The sequence below is a fragment of the Scophthalmus maximus genome, chromosome 8 (assembly GCF_022379125.1).
Source record: "Scophthalmus maximus strain ysfricsl-2021 chromosome 8, ASM2237912v1, whole genome shotgun sequence".
In the NCBI taxonomy this organism is placed as follows: domain Eukaryota; kingdom Metazoa; phylum Chordata; class Actinopteri; order Pleuronectiformes; family Scophthalmidae; genus Scophthalmus; species Scophthalmus maximus.
In genome coordinates, this window is record NC_061522.1 from 18,282,271 (window position 1) to 18,294,055 (window position 11,785).

The 11,785-nt window shown below is 46.3% G+C and overlaps 3 protein-coding genes across 4 annotated transcripts; 2 read left to right on the plus strand and 1 right to left on the minus strand.

Annotated features, from left to right (window-relative positions):
* Positions 1 to 4: 4 nt before the first annotated feature.
* LOC118312908 (ras-related protein Rab-40C-like) lies at positions 5 to 5,218 on the plus strand. 2 transcript variants are annotated; one of them, XM_035637979.2, is made up of 6 exons: positions 5 to 1,016; positions 1,107 to 1,167; positions 1,294 to 1,354; positions 1,447 to 1,524; positions 1,768 to 1,990; positions 3,157 to 5,218. In XM_035637979.2, exons 1-6 carry the CDS (start codon positions 857 to 859, stop codon positions 3,465 to 3,467), a joined length of 894 nt encoding a protein of 297 aa, XP_035493872.1. In that variant the 5' UTR covers positions 5 to 856; the 3' UTR covers positions 3,468 to 5,218. The 2 variants fall into 2 exon arrangements, with proteins under 2 accessions (XP_035493872.1, XP_035493873.1); XM_035637980.2 differs by having other exon boundaries at positions 5 to 1,010.
* A 118-nt stretch (positions 5,219 to 5,336) lies between these two features.
* wfikkn1 (WAP, follistatin/kazal, immunoglobulin, kunitz and netrin domain containing 1) lies at positions 5,337 to 9,028 on the plus strand. Its single transcript, XM_035637976.2, has 2 exons — positions 5,337 to 6,830; positions 6,949 to 9,028. The coding sequence occupies exons 1-2, from the start codon at positions 6,564 to 6,566 to the stop codon at positions 8,458 to 8,460; spliced, it is 1,779 nt and encodes a 592-aa protein (XP_035493869.2). The 5' UTR covers positions 5,337 to 6,563; the 3' UTR covers positions 8,461 to 9,028.
* Positions 9,029 to 9,056: 28 nt separating this feature from the next.
* On the minus strand, positions 9,057 to 11,737 carry mettl26 (methyltransferase like 26). The gene is made up of 6 exons (XM_035637981.2): positions 11,392 to 11,737; positions 10,988 to 11,150; positions 9,790 to 9,849; positions 9,602 to 9,669; positions 9,418 to 9,496; positions 9,057 to 9,321 (listed from the first exon to the last, which is right to left on the minus strand). Exons 1-6 carry the CDS (start codon positions 11,583 to 11,585, stop codon positions 9,265 to 9,267), a joined length of 621 nt encoding a protein of 206 aa, XP_035493874.2. The 5' UTR covers positions 11,586 to 11,737; the 3' UTR covers positions 9,057 to 9,264.
* Positions 11,738 to 11,785: the final 48 nt, after the last annotated feature.

Consider the following 11,785-nt stretch of genomic DNA (forward strand, 5'->3'; position numbering starts at 1 on the left):
TGTATCATACAAAGAAATCAAGGTGACGGAACTAAAACGTCATCCGTCATGCATTCACATTATAAAACATGTAGGCCCATTTAATCGTTCGTTTATTTGAATATAGACAAAAAGCCCAGTAAATATAAGACAAGAAGAAAATAGGCATATGGTCACAATGAAGCTTAAATCAAAAGGTACAAAGGCAGAGTTTACCCAAGCAGAGTAATTATACAAACACGTTGTTACTGATCAGCTTTATCTTAGTTGAAAATGAGTTAGTAATGAGCTATATTTTTGGGTGTTGTCATTGTTATTTACGTTGGTTTTCTGTTACCCGGATGTTACGCAGCTTGATGACGTCAGTACTAGGAAGTACCAACACTTGGCTGGACCGTAGTGCTCGGAAAGCTGAATTTGCCTCCCTGGCTTTTGTCTCTATAAAGACAGCGAAACAGTTTGTACTTGTTTTGCGGGCTGTCTCTTTTATGTCGGAGCAAACCGCCGCGTGCTCACTCATCACGCCCTCTGCTCGTGCGAGAGTGCGTCCGTGTTAGCTGGCTAACAGGCTATCAGCTAAGGTTGTTTTGATTATTGATGTGGACGTTACACTGACGGTGTCCGGACCCAGACGGTCAGAGCTAATACACACCGTGGACATGTTTCCCCCCCACACATTAACCAGTGGGAGGAGATAATCATTTGTGTCTTTAAGAACTTCGAAGTTCGTACAGTTCACCAGCTAGCTTAAAAGCTAACGTTAACGTCCAACCGCAGTCCCCGATCCATCGCTACCGGGGAACCGTCCGGCTCGTCCCTGAGCCCGAGCAGTGGACGTCTGGCGAGCTCCAACAGCTCTCTGCGAAACCGGATCCAAATGCGCGGGATGATGGGCACCCAGAGTAGTCCTGTCAAGAGTTACGATTATCTCCTGAAATTCCTCTTGGTGGGAGACAGCGACGTCGGAAAGGGGGAGATCCTGGAGAGTTTGCAAGACGGATCCGTGGAGTCTCCTTACGCCTACAGCAGTGGTGAGTGTACGTCTCCGCCTTGGCTCAGTTATTGTTTGGAAATTGATTCAAAGGGCTAGCATGACCCACACTAAACGACTTTGTGTGTAATCTCAGGGATTGATTACAAGACCACCACGATTCTGCTGGATGGAAGAAGAGTGAAATTAGAGTTGTGGTAAGTATCAAGTCAGCAGTGGCAGGAGCAATGGACAAACTCATGGCAAATTGACCTGCTTGTGTGTGTGTGTGTGTGTGTGTGTGTGTGTGTGTGTGTGTGTGTGTGTGTGTGTGTGTTCAACAGGGACACATCAGGGCAAGGTAGATTCTGCACCATCTTCAGGTCTTACTCTCGGGGAGCACAGGTGAGGTCTTGTCGAGTAATTATCCTGGTGTTTTGCCCTTCAGTGTCCTAATTCTGTAAAACATGTCAACGCGTTTGTCTTTCTGTCCACAGGGTATCCTGCTCGTATATGACATCACCAACGGCTGGTCGTTTGATGGCATCGACCGCTGGATTCGGGAAATTGATGAGGTAATGCCCCCGCTTCCATCCATTTCGTTTTGAAGAGGAAACAGGACACAGGGAACACAGGTTGATGGGGGGGGGGGGGGCACATCCTGTGTCTGAGTTTTTCCAGTACTCATTGTCTGTTTCCAGCTCTGCTTACAGCCTGTACACAAAACAACAGTTGGATATGAAGAAGAGCCTTTTTGGAAAATGTGTTAAAGAAATTCAAATATAAATCTGGCAACCAAATGTGTTTCTTTCCATCAGCATGCCCCAGGTGTGCCCAGGATTCTGGTGGGGAACCGACTTCACCTGGCTTTCAAGCGACAGGTGCCGACGGAGCAGGCGAGGGCGTATGCGGAGAAGAACAGCATGACCTTCTTCGAGGTCAGTCCGCTCTGCAACTTCAACGTCATCGAGTCCTTCACAGAGCTGTCGCGCATTGTGCTGATGCGGCATGGGATGGAGAAATTCTGGAGACCCAACAGAGGTGAGCAGGTTAATCATTTCTACTGACCAATTATGGCAGATTAAAAATATATGCAGGTTTATATTAACTGTAAAAAAAACATAAGAGGCTGGGGCTGTCATTTGTCAACAATCCAAAAGGAAATTAATTGTCCAGATTTTTAGATAATCACCTCTAAAGCAACAAAACCCCACCCACATCCTGAATACATGTTCCCAAAAAAAGCAAACAAGTATGTTTTATCTTACACCCGGCACAAAGCAGTGCCTAGTTCTGTGTCTTTGCTTGTTTCAGACCAACACAGTTGGTCATCCAGTGCCATGTATTTAGATAGCAGGTGCACTTAGTCCCATCTGTGTGCCCATGGTCAGGCACATAGTTGGTGCATTGAGATTTTGAGGTAGCAGAAAGATATTCACCAACAGAAACCTGGTTTGTCAACGGTGCAGTATTTCTGAATAGTCCTGCACAACAGCAACGACGAATGACCAGTTGTTTCAATACACTGCTATTTGAACAGACGTGTTTTCCTCTTCAGAGAAGCATCTGTCTTACTAGCTTGTAAATGCACAATTATGATAGCAATTCACCGAGGTGCAAGTGCACCTGACTCTCAAAAAGACTGGGAGAGGAGATCTGATTGGTTTATTTCAAGTTGTCCCCGAGGCATTGAGATATTCACCGCTGGTCCACTGCTAATCAAGAGCATGGGATAAGACTGGCATTCCATTTTTACTTAGCTTACAGCTACAAGGTAGTTCACAGTGCTAGCTGTTGTCTTCCAGGTGCGCACACACGATTACAGCAAAGAAACATGGTGGACACCCTCGACAAAAAAAATGAGGTTATTCAAAAAGCTTTTAAATCTATACATTATTCTTTCAGACAAACGGGAATATAGGTAAAGCACTTCTGACTTATTTGTTGGAGACCCTGAGAAGGGACTTGAAAAAGGGGGAGAAAAGTGAGCAGAGTTTACAGAAAGTAACCCAAACAAAAAATATATAAATTTAATCTGGCACATGGAATCTGCATCTACTATTTAGAAAGTGCAAGACCTGAGAAGATGTAGATTAAAGATATTGTAGGCCTCTCACATCTGCAGTTACACTTCATAGTGTATTTTACATGACTCTGAGTCATAACATCCTAAAATCTTTTTTTGTAAATTTCATCTCGTCTTGCAGTCTTCAGCCTCCAAGATCTGTGCTGCCGCTCAATCGTCTCCTGCACACCGGTGCACCTCATCGACAAACTGCCCCTCCCTGTGGCCATCAAGTCCCACCTCAAGTCTTTCTCCATGGCCAACGGCATGAACGCAGTCATGATGCACGGACGCTCCTATTCGGTGACCAACAGCGCAGCTACGGGTGGTGGCGGAGGGGGAAGCAAAGGCAACAGTCTGAAACGCTCAAAGTCCTTCAGGCCTCCGCAGAGTCCTCCAAAGAACTCGTCGTCCTCCTCCTCCTCCTCAAAGGGGAACTGTAAGATTTCATAGTGAAGAAGCAAACCGACGGTTGCCGCCACAGAACCAGGTTTAAAGATCTTTTTGCTCCGAGAGGTCCCGAGGCCAGCGGGGAGCACGGAGAGCTGCAAGCCGTCTCCGTCAGAACCAGCTACAGCTGTAAACCCACATTGACCCTTTGGGGACTGACTCGGATGGTTGGGGTTTTTTTCTGTTCTCTTTGCACTTGCTGGTGCCATCTCGTGGATGTCCGTTTACTTGTACTCTTAACTACAGTTGGCTCACTGTGATCAAGTAGAACAAGAGTTTCCTGGGACCAACAGATGTGAATTCAAGGATTATCACTCAACCGTTCACACTACAAATGAGTGGAGGGACATTAGCTAGCTTTTATGCAGGAACGGGATTGTTTATTGGTATCTAAAGTTGACTTGGAAGGTGTAAAATATACTGTATGTGCTGTTCTGCTGCTCTGTGTTTGGTGGTTGTTCCTGGGGGAGGAGGCTTAACGCACTTGTTATGTTTCGAATGTTTTTGGGGCTTTCATGAACAGCTTATTTGTTTCACTTTCCATAGAAAATCCCCTTTACAACTTCAAGGGTGCTGGGCTTCTTATTGAAAACTCAGATACAACCTTTTACATAAAAACAGATTAAATTGATTGTCATGAGCAAGCAGGGTTCGATTCTCTGGTTATACATGTACTAGACCTTCAGAAAATCTGAAGAGTAATCCCCTGAAAACATTCTTAGCCCAGCACTACTCGTGCTGTGACTCTGTTCGGGAAAGTCGAGCCAAGTTGTCTCGTTTGCAAAACTTCCTGAGTTGCCTGCTTCAATTTGAGCCCAAATGAATTCCATCCTCATCTCCACCCGTCACTGAATCTTACATTCTTAGTTCTGTTATTACCTTAAAGGAATTAAAACCCATCAACATCATGATCAATTTCATTCTGATGAGGAAATCTTGCACAAACTCAGATGTACAGCTTGTTGGCTCAGTGACAGCGTTTTGCCTTCAGAATCTCCTGCAGTCTTCTGTCTTGCCCCTGAGCAGAACAGTAGGAACGTGCAGGACATTGACATTGACGTGAGGGATTTGATTGATTTTTAAAAATATTTTATGCATATACTACGTATTTATGAATGTAAAACAATATTCATCTTCTACTTGTCAGCGGCCACGTGGTGATCTGTGGGGCTGTAAGAATCAGAGGTGGAAAGTCACTGGGGTATGTCTACTATATGCGGTCATATTTTTATTGAACCTTTCTGCTCGTCTGCAGTATTTGTATTATTATAATTATTATTTCCCAAACGTTGTAAAAACAACAACCATGTAATGTCATATGAATATTGTTTTTTAAATCGGAACTATCTTATGTTTTGTTTTAACCGAACTATCAACACAAATATTTTTTTTTATTCTAATACTTTGTGCTCTTTCCACCTCTGATCAACATGTGCCGTATTTCAACTGTGTGTGTGCGCGTGCGATGAGGTCGAGGAGTGCATACACTATGTATTGGTGCATGTCTCCTCCCGCCGCCTGTCTGTATGAGGTGTATGGTGTCAGAGGGGAGTGAACATTTAAAGCACTAAATATATATATATATATATATATATATATATATATATATATATATATATATATATGGTGTAATATTGTGATGACGATTGTTGCTGCCAGAGCTGTGTGTCTACAGATTTGGAGGCGGGATTAATAACTTTGTCTCCATTGAAAGCAGTCACCCATCAGAATAAAGGGTCAAAGGACAAGCGCTATATTGCGATGGGTTTTCATTCAAACATCTATAAAGGTCATCGTGCGACTTGTGGGAATTTTTTTTTTTTTTTTTTGCTTCCTTTGTCCAGTTCGGGGTCTCCGGGTGCTCAAGTGTAATAAACCCCGTGGGGGTGGGGGTGTGTGGGGGGCTGCAGCCGAATTGATTAGCCGCTCCCTCGGTATTGGTCCCAGTCTGGGACGACCGGCACGTCGCCGCCGCGCATGAATGCGACGCGGTCAAAAGTCAGCCAAAGGTCGCGGGGGGTCAACATCCGATGAAAAGACGCGGGGAGCTGCTTCTCATCGCCCCCGCGAGCTGCCGCGCCACGCAGACAAAGATGGGTCGCACACCATTGAAAATGCGTCGCTTTACGTCTTCCCACCTGACCGTGGCATCTCTGAGCTCCGTGTGAACGCGGCGCGGCGGTGGACGGACGCGCGTCTAGACGGGCGGGACGTAAACAACATGTTTTGCAAGGAGTGACGCGACGCGCCTCCTCCCGTTTGGTTCTTTTTCACGCTCTCCGCCTTGTGCTGATATAAAAAAAAAGGCATATAAAAAACCTCCACTTCGATTTGTGCAAGGCATCTCGATGTATTTGCATTGCGTAAAACACCCGCACACGTCCGAGTATCACCGAATATGGAGACGTAACCAACCACAACCACAGCAGCAGCGCAATTGGCGAGGAAGCGTCTCCTGCGACTTTGTTCATGAAGGGCACCTCTGTAAATTCTGTCTGGACACGTCTCACGTTGGATTTGTCACCGGGATGTTTGGCTCCGTGCGCACGGTTGTTGGGACAGCTTGCCACCGCGGCCCCACGCGTTCTTTGATGTTCTTTTCTTTTACAATGTTTGTCCAGTTGCTCGGCGCGCGGTGCTGCTCCATAAAAGTTTCAGACAGCGGACGAGCATGGGGGCGGTCAGAGGGGCTGCCCTCTCCACCTCCATTCACACTCTGAAAGGCTGATGTTGCGTCTTTCTCCTCTCATTGTGCGGTTCCGATCGTCTATATTCCGCTGGTGTTTTGGGGGGCGGGGGGAGATCGACCTGAATGAGATTCTGGCCATTGTTGCAAGAGTTTCGTTTTGATTTGCAAGGCGAGTATTTTTACGCATTTTCCGATGCTTTAAAATATGTTTTTCACTAAATGACTGGAACTCGTTCTGATCGCTGGGAACACTTTACTCTCTGCGCCGAGCAAACTCACTCTCGGTGTTTACGCACAACACGGATGGGCATTTCTTGAGCAAATCGACAGGAATCTTCCTCTTTTTTTTTTTTGAAGACCTGAAGGTGGAATGGAATTACTCGGCGGGCGACTCATGCAAAAGGGCAACGATGTATAAAACCCCTCTGCGGCTCTCGGAGGACAGGCGTCTAAAGGAACCGTATAGTCATGACGCACCCACCTCGAAGAACCTAGGATCACGATGGATGCGTGCGTATCTGTTGATGCTCCTGGTTTGCGTACCCGACATTTCTCTGTGTGCAAGTGTGGCAGGATACAACAAAGTTGAACATGAAGGACTCTGTCCCAACAAGCTGAACTCCAATCTCTGGGTGGACGCGCAAAGCACCTGTGAGAGGGACTGCAACGTCGATGAGGTGATGCCCCCTGTGTTAGAACTTGATTAAAAGAACAATCAACGTGTGTATTATTCTGTTAAGTTTGTATTTTTCAATACCCTTAATAAGTTGTGTTGTTTTAATATTGCGTGCGCAGGACTGTGCTGACTTTGAGAAATGCTGCACCAACGTATGTGGCCTCAACAGCTGTGTGGCTGCACGTTTCTCTGATGGAACCTCTGCGCAGCCAGACGGGCAGGGTGGAGGAGAAGGAGCCCCCAACTCCACAGCCACCTGCGAGGGCTTCATCTGCAGCCAGCAAGGGGCGACCTGTGACATCTGGGATGGGCAGCCCATCTGCAAGTGCCAGGACCGGTGCGAGAAAGAGCCCAACTTCACCTGCGCTTCAGACGGCCTCACCTATTTCAACCGCTGCTACATGGATGCAGAGGCCTGTGTCCGCGGGGTGAGTCTGGCCGTGGTCGCCTGTCGTTTCTACCTCGCCGGGCCCCACACCAGCCCGCTGCCTCAGGACACGACCGCTCACCCCACCCCAACATCCTCACAGGAGGACCCTTTGCCCCCCACGCTGTACTCCAACCCCCACCATCAGTCCATCTACGTCGGAGGCACAGTTAGCTTCCACTGTGACGTCATCGGGGTCCCCAAACCCGATGTCACGTGGGAGAAACAGAGTGACCGGCGGGAGCGGCTGGTCATGAGGCCTGACCAGATGTACGGCAACGTGGTCATCACCAACATCGGACAGCTGGTCATTTACAACGCCCAGGTGTGGGACACGGGTATCTACACCTGCATCGCACGCAATCCTGCAGGAGTTCTTCATGCAGACTACCCGCTGTCCGTCATCCGCCGGGCTGATGATGATTTCTTCGAGGACCCTGAGATGCCCATGGGGAGACCCTTCTCACCGGCGGACTGCCTGGCTGAGGTAGATGTGAGGGTGTGCAGTGGCGAGCGCCACGTGGACTGGTATTATGATAGCAAGCTGGGCTCCTGCATGGCCTTCAGCAACGGTGGATGTGACGACAGTCGCAACCGATTCGAGACGTACGAAGAGTGCAAGGCCTCCTGTCAGAGGGAGGGAATGGGCATCTGCTCCCTGCCTGCCGTTCAGGGTCCCTGCAAGTCTTGGGAGGCGCGTTGGGCCTGGAATTCCCTCATGAAGCAGTGCCAAGCCTTCGTCTACGGCGGCTGCCATGGGAATGCCAACAGCTTCCGCACCAAAAAGGAGTGCGAAGCAAAGTGCCCACAGCCCAAAAGGAAACCTTGCAAGACCTGTCGGGCGAAGGGGAAAATGGTGCCCAGCTTATGCCGCAGTGACTTTGCCATCGTGGGGCGGCTGACAGAGCTGGTGGAGGACCTGGACTCGGGGTTAGCCCGCTTCAGCTTGGACGAGGTGCTGAGAGATGAAAAGATGGGGCTGACTTTCTTCAACACCAAACACCTGGAGGTGACGATCGCCAAGATTGACTGGAGCTGCCCCTGCCCTAACATCACCATGGAGGAAAACCCTTTGCTGGTGATGGGTGTGGTGAAAGACGGCATTGCCATCATCCAATCGGACAGCTACGTCAGAGCCATAACCGAACGCAGACTCAAGAAGCTGCGCGAGGTTCTGGGCAAGAAGAGCTGCGAGGCGTTGTAGAAGTCTCGAGACTTGTCCACGGAGCGGCTGTGGTCAACTTCACCTGTAGCACTAAAGTCAAGCATCAGGACTTTGACAGGAACAGCTGATGTTTAATGACAACTCTTTAAATCAAAAAACGAGAATATGTTGAACACTGTATGTTAACGGAGTTGTGAGCGATTATTTGTATGTACAATAAGCTGTATTTTAATTTCAACACAGGTTGTACTACATTCCAGGTATGTTGTGAGCCAGTTTTTACCAATGCACTGAGTTAAAACATAAATATTCTTTCTTTTGACATGTAGTTTGTATTTTCTTTACAAAAAGGCCTAGCTTGTGATGCTAAAAATAGAATCCTACAACATATTACCTCTATATTGAGTTTTTCTGTTATTATATTATGATTATTTTATATTGGGCTCTTTATTTTAGTCATTTTAGTGTTTGTATGTTATGTTGTTTTGTATACTGTCAATATCTAATGCACAGCACATTCTGTGTCACATCTCTCTGCAAAGCACTTCTGCAAATGTAATTGTACCAACAGTCTCTGCAAACTGAATAAAGGTATGAAAACAGAGTAGGTGGGTATATGGATCACAACCAGCATGTCGGTAAGCCTTATTCATTTTATTCAATTGTGGAATATTGTGTATCGTTTATTAGAGGGCAACGGTCATTGTGTATTAGAATATAGGGAAACGTGATTCATTTACAGTTCTGGGAAATTTGTCAACATATTTGAGCTTCTGGTGTTCACGTTAAGGCTCTTTGATCATCCTGCGTGGTCCGCCTCCAGAAACTGAACAACGGGACACTTCACACCAAACTCTCCTTCCTGAACAGAAGACACTTGTTGTTTGCTGGCATGTCCACCTTGGAAAGAAAAACATATACATTACACATAAGCAAACAAATACATTTTTTTAATACCATTTCATAGAAATGAATTGCGTCGGCCGTTTGACTCACCATTTTCTCTAAAAACAAACCATTTGTTTGGGCTATAGAGCTCAGGATGGATATATCCCTGAGCCCCCATGTTGGATTCCTACAAGATTAAAAAAATACAACTTTTAATTATCACACTCACATCAGCACTAAGGAATTGTGTATATTACAAAAACATAAGATACGCTGCTGTGGAGTATTTTACCTCTGCCTCAGGCTTAAGTCAAAGTCAACGTTACTCTGTGGGGTGATCTGACCGTTCACGGCATAGGGCTGAAGGTACAGTGACAACAAATATGTGATGTAGCATACAGCATATTAATACACTTATGTATACTTTTGATTGGAGCATGTGATGAATCTTTGATTGACATGAAATGTTTTTTCACTCACCCCATATGTCAACAGAAGACCCTGCGGCTTCAACACTGCCCCGGCCCCTCGGAATAAACCCTAGGAGAAGATAGTGATGTCTTCAGGCACTAGCACAACATCATATGAGGTGGGGGCTGACTGGAAGGAAGACCAACCACTGACGCTTTTATTTTCTTGGTCTCTTTTATAGATTGAAAGACCCGAGGCAGATATTGTAAATGGCTGTTGCTTACGGTAATTATCGAATGAGTTATGAGTCAAAAATCTGTGGGGGTAAAATACAGTTTCCACTTTATGGAGCCTTAACACCAGCACCAGTCAATAACTTAAAGCTACACTACGTAAATTTTCAAGAATAAAAAACAAAATGTTCTCTCTTACAAACATGAAGTTGATCTTATTAGCAATAATACACATCCTGAAAAGTTTTGCTGCTACAGCTGTGTATAACAAATGGCTGATATTTGCTAACAAAATGTTTTTTGTTTTCTAATGTTTTTTCCCGTCTAATTTTATCATTATTTATTCCCTTTATAACTTTGTTTATTGAGTAATCAGCATTGACAAAACATTTTTTGGAGTTATTGATCAGGTGAACAAATAAATACAAAAAACAAGAAGACAGCAACGAAAAACAAACCTATATATGTTGATGTGGATGCTTTCAGGTCCACCCCAATCTAACAACATCACTATTTATAATTACTTTGCCACAAGTTGGTTTTGCTTGTTAAGCAATATAAACCATATACACTAAAATAGGGCTGCAACTAACGATTCATTTCGATTAATACGTCGATTATTTTCTCGATTAATGGATTAGTTGTTTGGTCCATAAAATGGTGAAAAATGTCCATCGTGTTTCCCAAAAACTCCAAGATGATGTTTTGTTTTGTTCACACACCAAAGATATTCAGGTTACAGTCGCAGAGGAGCAAAGAAACCGGAAAATATTAACATTTAAGAAGCTGAAGTCATCGAATATTGACTTTTTTTTTTCATAAATCTACTTGAACCGATTAATCGATTGTCAAAATAGTTGCCGATTAAGTTAGTAATCGATTACTAATGTATTAACTGTTGCAGCTCTACTCCAGATCACAACCGTGCATTTCATCAAAAGCACTACTAATCCTCGGGGTGTTGATCAGTACTGTATGTACACACACAGGCGGATGAAACACACACACGCACACACACACACACACACACACACCTCTGTACAGGACATGGGGGAGATGTGCATCATGTTGATGTTGACCACCAGGTCGAGGCTCTCCGGCTGGATGCCTCCCCAGCTCTGATGGGACAGGGAAGCGTCCAGGAGCAGCGCAGGCTTCACATTGTTCAGCCGGTAGTGAGCTCTGTACGCTTCTATACTGAGAATGGGAACAAAAGACCATCATTGTTAATTCACCAGCACAGCCCGCCGGCTTGTATCAGCAACATTCTGCCATTTAGGCGTCCCCCGTTCTAACATATCCACCGTGACACCCGAGCTCGTGTCACGGTTATGACGCAGAAATTAAAAATGAAATAATAATAAAAAATAAAAAATAAAATAAAAAAACAGAGTGTGTAAGCAGTTTGTTAAGTGACGCCGACTGACACGACCACTACCTGTCCACAGACTGGGGCTCGTACTCCGACGGCTGCCAGGTGATGTTGCGCAGGGCCTGGGCGAAGTGCGTCACGTGCTGCCCGGTGCCGGAGGAGACCTCCAGCGCCTGCAGCGCTCTGCCGGCGCTCACGCTCTCGCGGAGCACGGCCAGGATGGGCTCCTTGTTCCTCTCCGCCGCGGGGGCGCTCAGCATCGTGCCGCCGCCGCCGTGGAGCCGTCGAGTCGCGCGGTACAGCTTCCTGCCGAGCACCGGGGCACAGTTGGGTCCAGACGGAGCGAGTCAACGCTGCCCAGCAAATGTCATGTTGTAACCGTCGGGGGGGAAAGTATTTGGTCCACTTCCGCTCGCGCTCACGTGACTTCCCTTACGGCCCAATAGGAGGAGGGGGCGGG

What these genes read in the sequence shown, in the direction of transcription:
- LOC118312908 (XM_035637979.2), top strand. Translation starts at nt 857, where the DNA reads ATGCGCGGGATGATGGGCACCCAGAGTAGTCCTGTCAAGAGTTACGAT. An exon ending in AGAGTGAAATTAGAGTTGTG is followed by an intron (nt 1,168 to 1,293) that starts GTAAGTATCAAG and finishes TGTGTTCAACAG; the next exon opens with GGACACATCAGGGCAAGGTA. An exon ending in CTTACTCTCGGGGAGCACAG is followed by an intron (nt 1,355 to 1,446) that starts GTGAGGTCTTGT and finishes TTCTGTCCACAG; the next exon opens with GGTATCCTGCTCGTATATGA.
- wfikkn1 (XM_035637976.2), top strand. Translation starts at nt 6,564, where the DNA reads ATGTATAAAACCCCTCTGCGGCTCTCGGAGGACAGGCGTCTAAAGGAA. An exon ending in GGGACTGCAACGTCGATGAG is followed by an intron (nt 6,831 to 6,948) that starts GTGATGCCCCCT and finishes TTGCGTGCGCAG; the next exon opens with GACTGTGCTGACTTTGAGAA.
- mettl26 (XM_035637981.2), bottom strand. Translation starts at nt 11,585, where the DNA reads ATGCTGAGCGCCCCCGCGGCGGAGAGGAACAAGGAGCCCATCCTGGCC. An exon ending in GAGCCCCAGTCTGTGGACAG is followed by an intron (nt 11,151 to 11,391) that starts GTAGTGGTCGTG and finishes TCCCATTCTCAG; the next exon opens with TATAGAAGCGTACAGAGCTC. An exon ending in GTCTTCTGTTGACATATGGG is followed by an intron (nt 9,670 to 9,789) that starts GTGAGTGAAAAA and finishes CTGTACCTTCAG; the next exon opens with CCCTATGCCGTGAACGGTCA.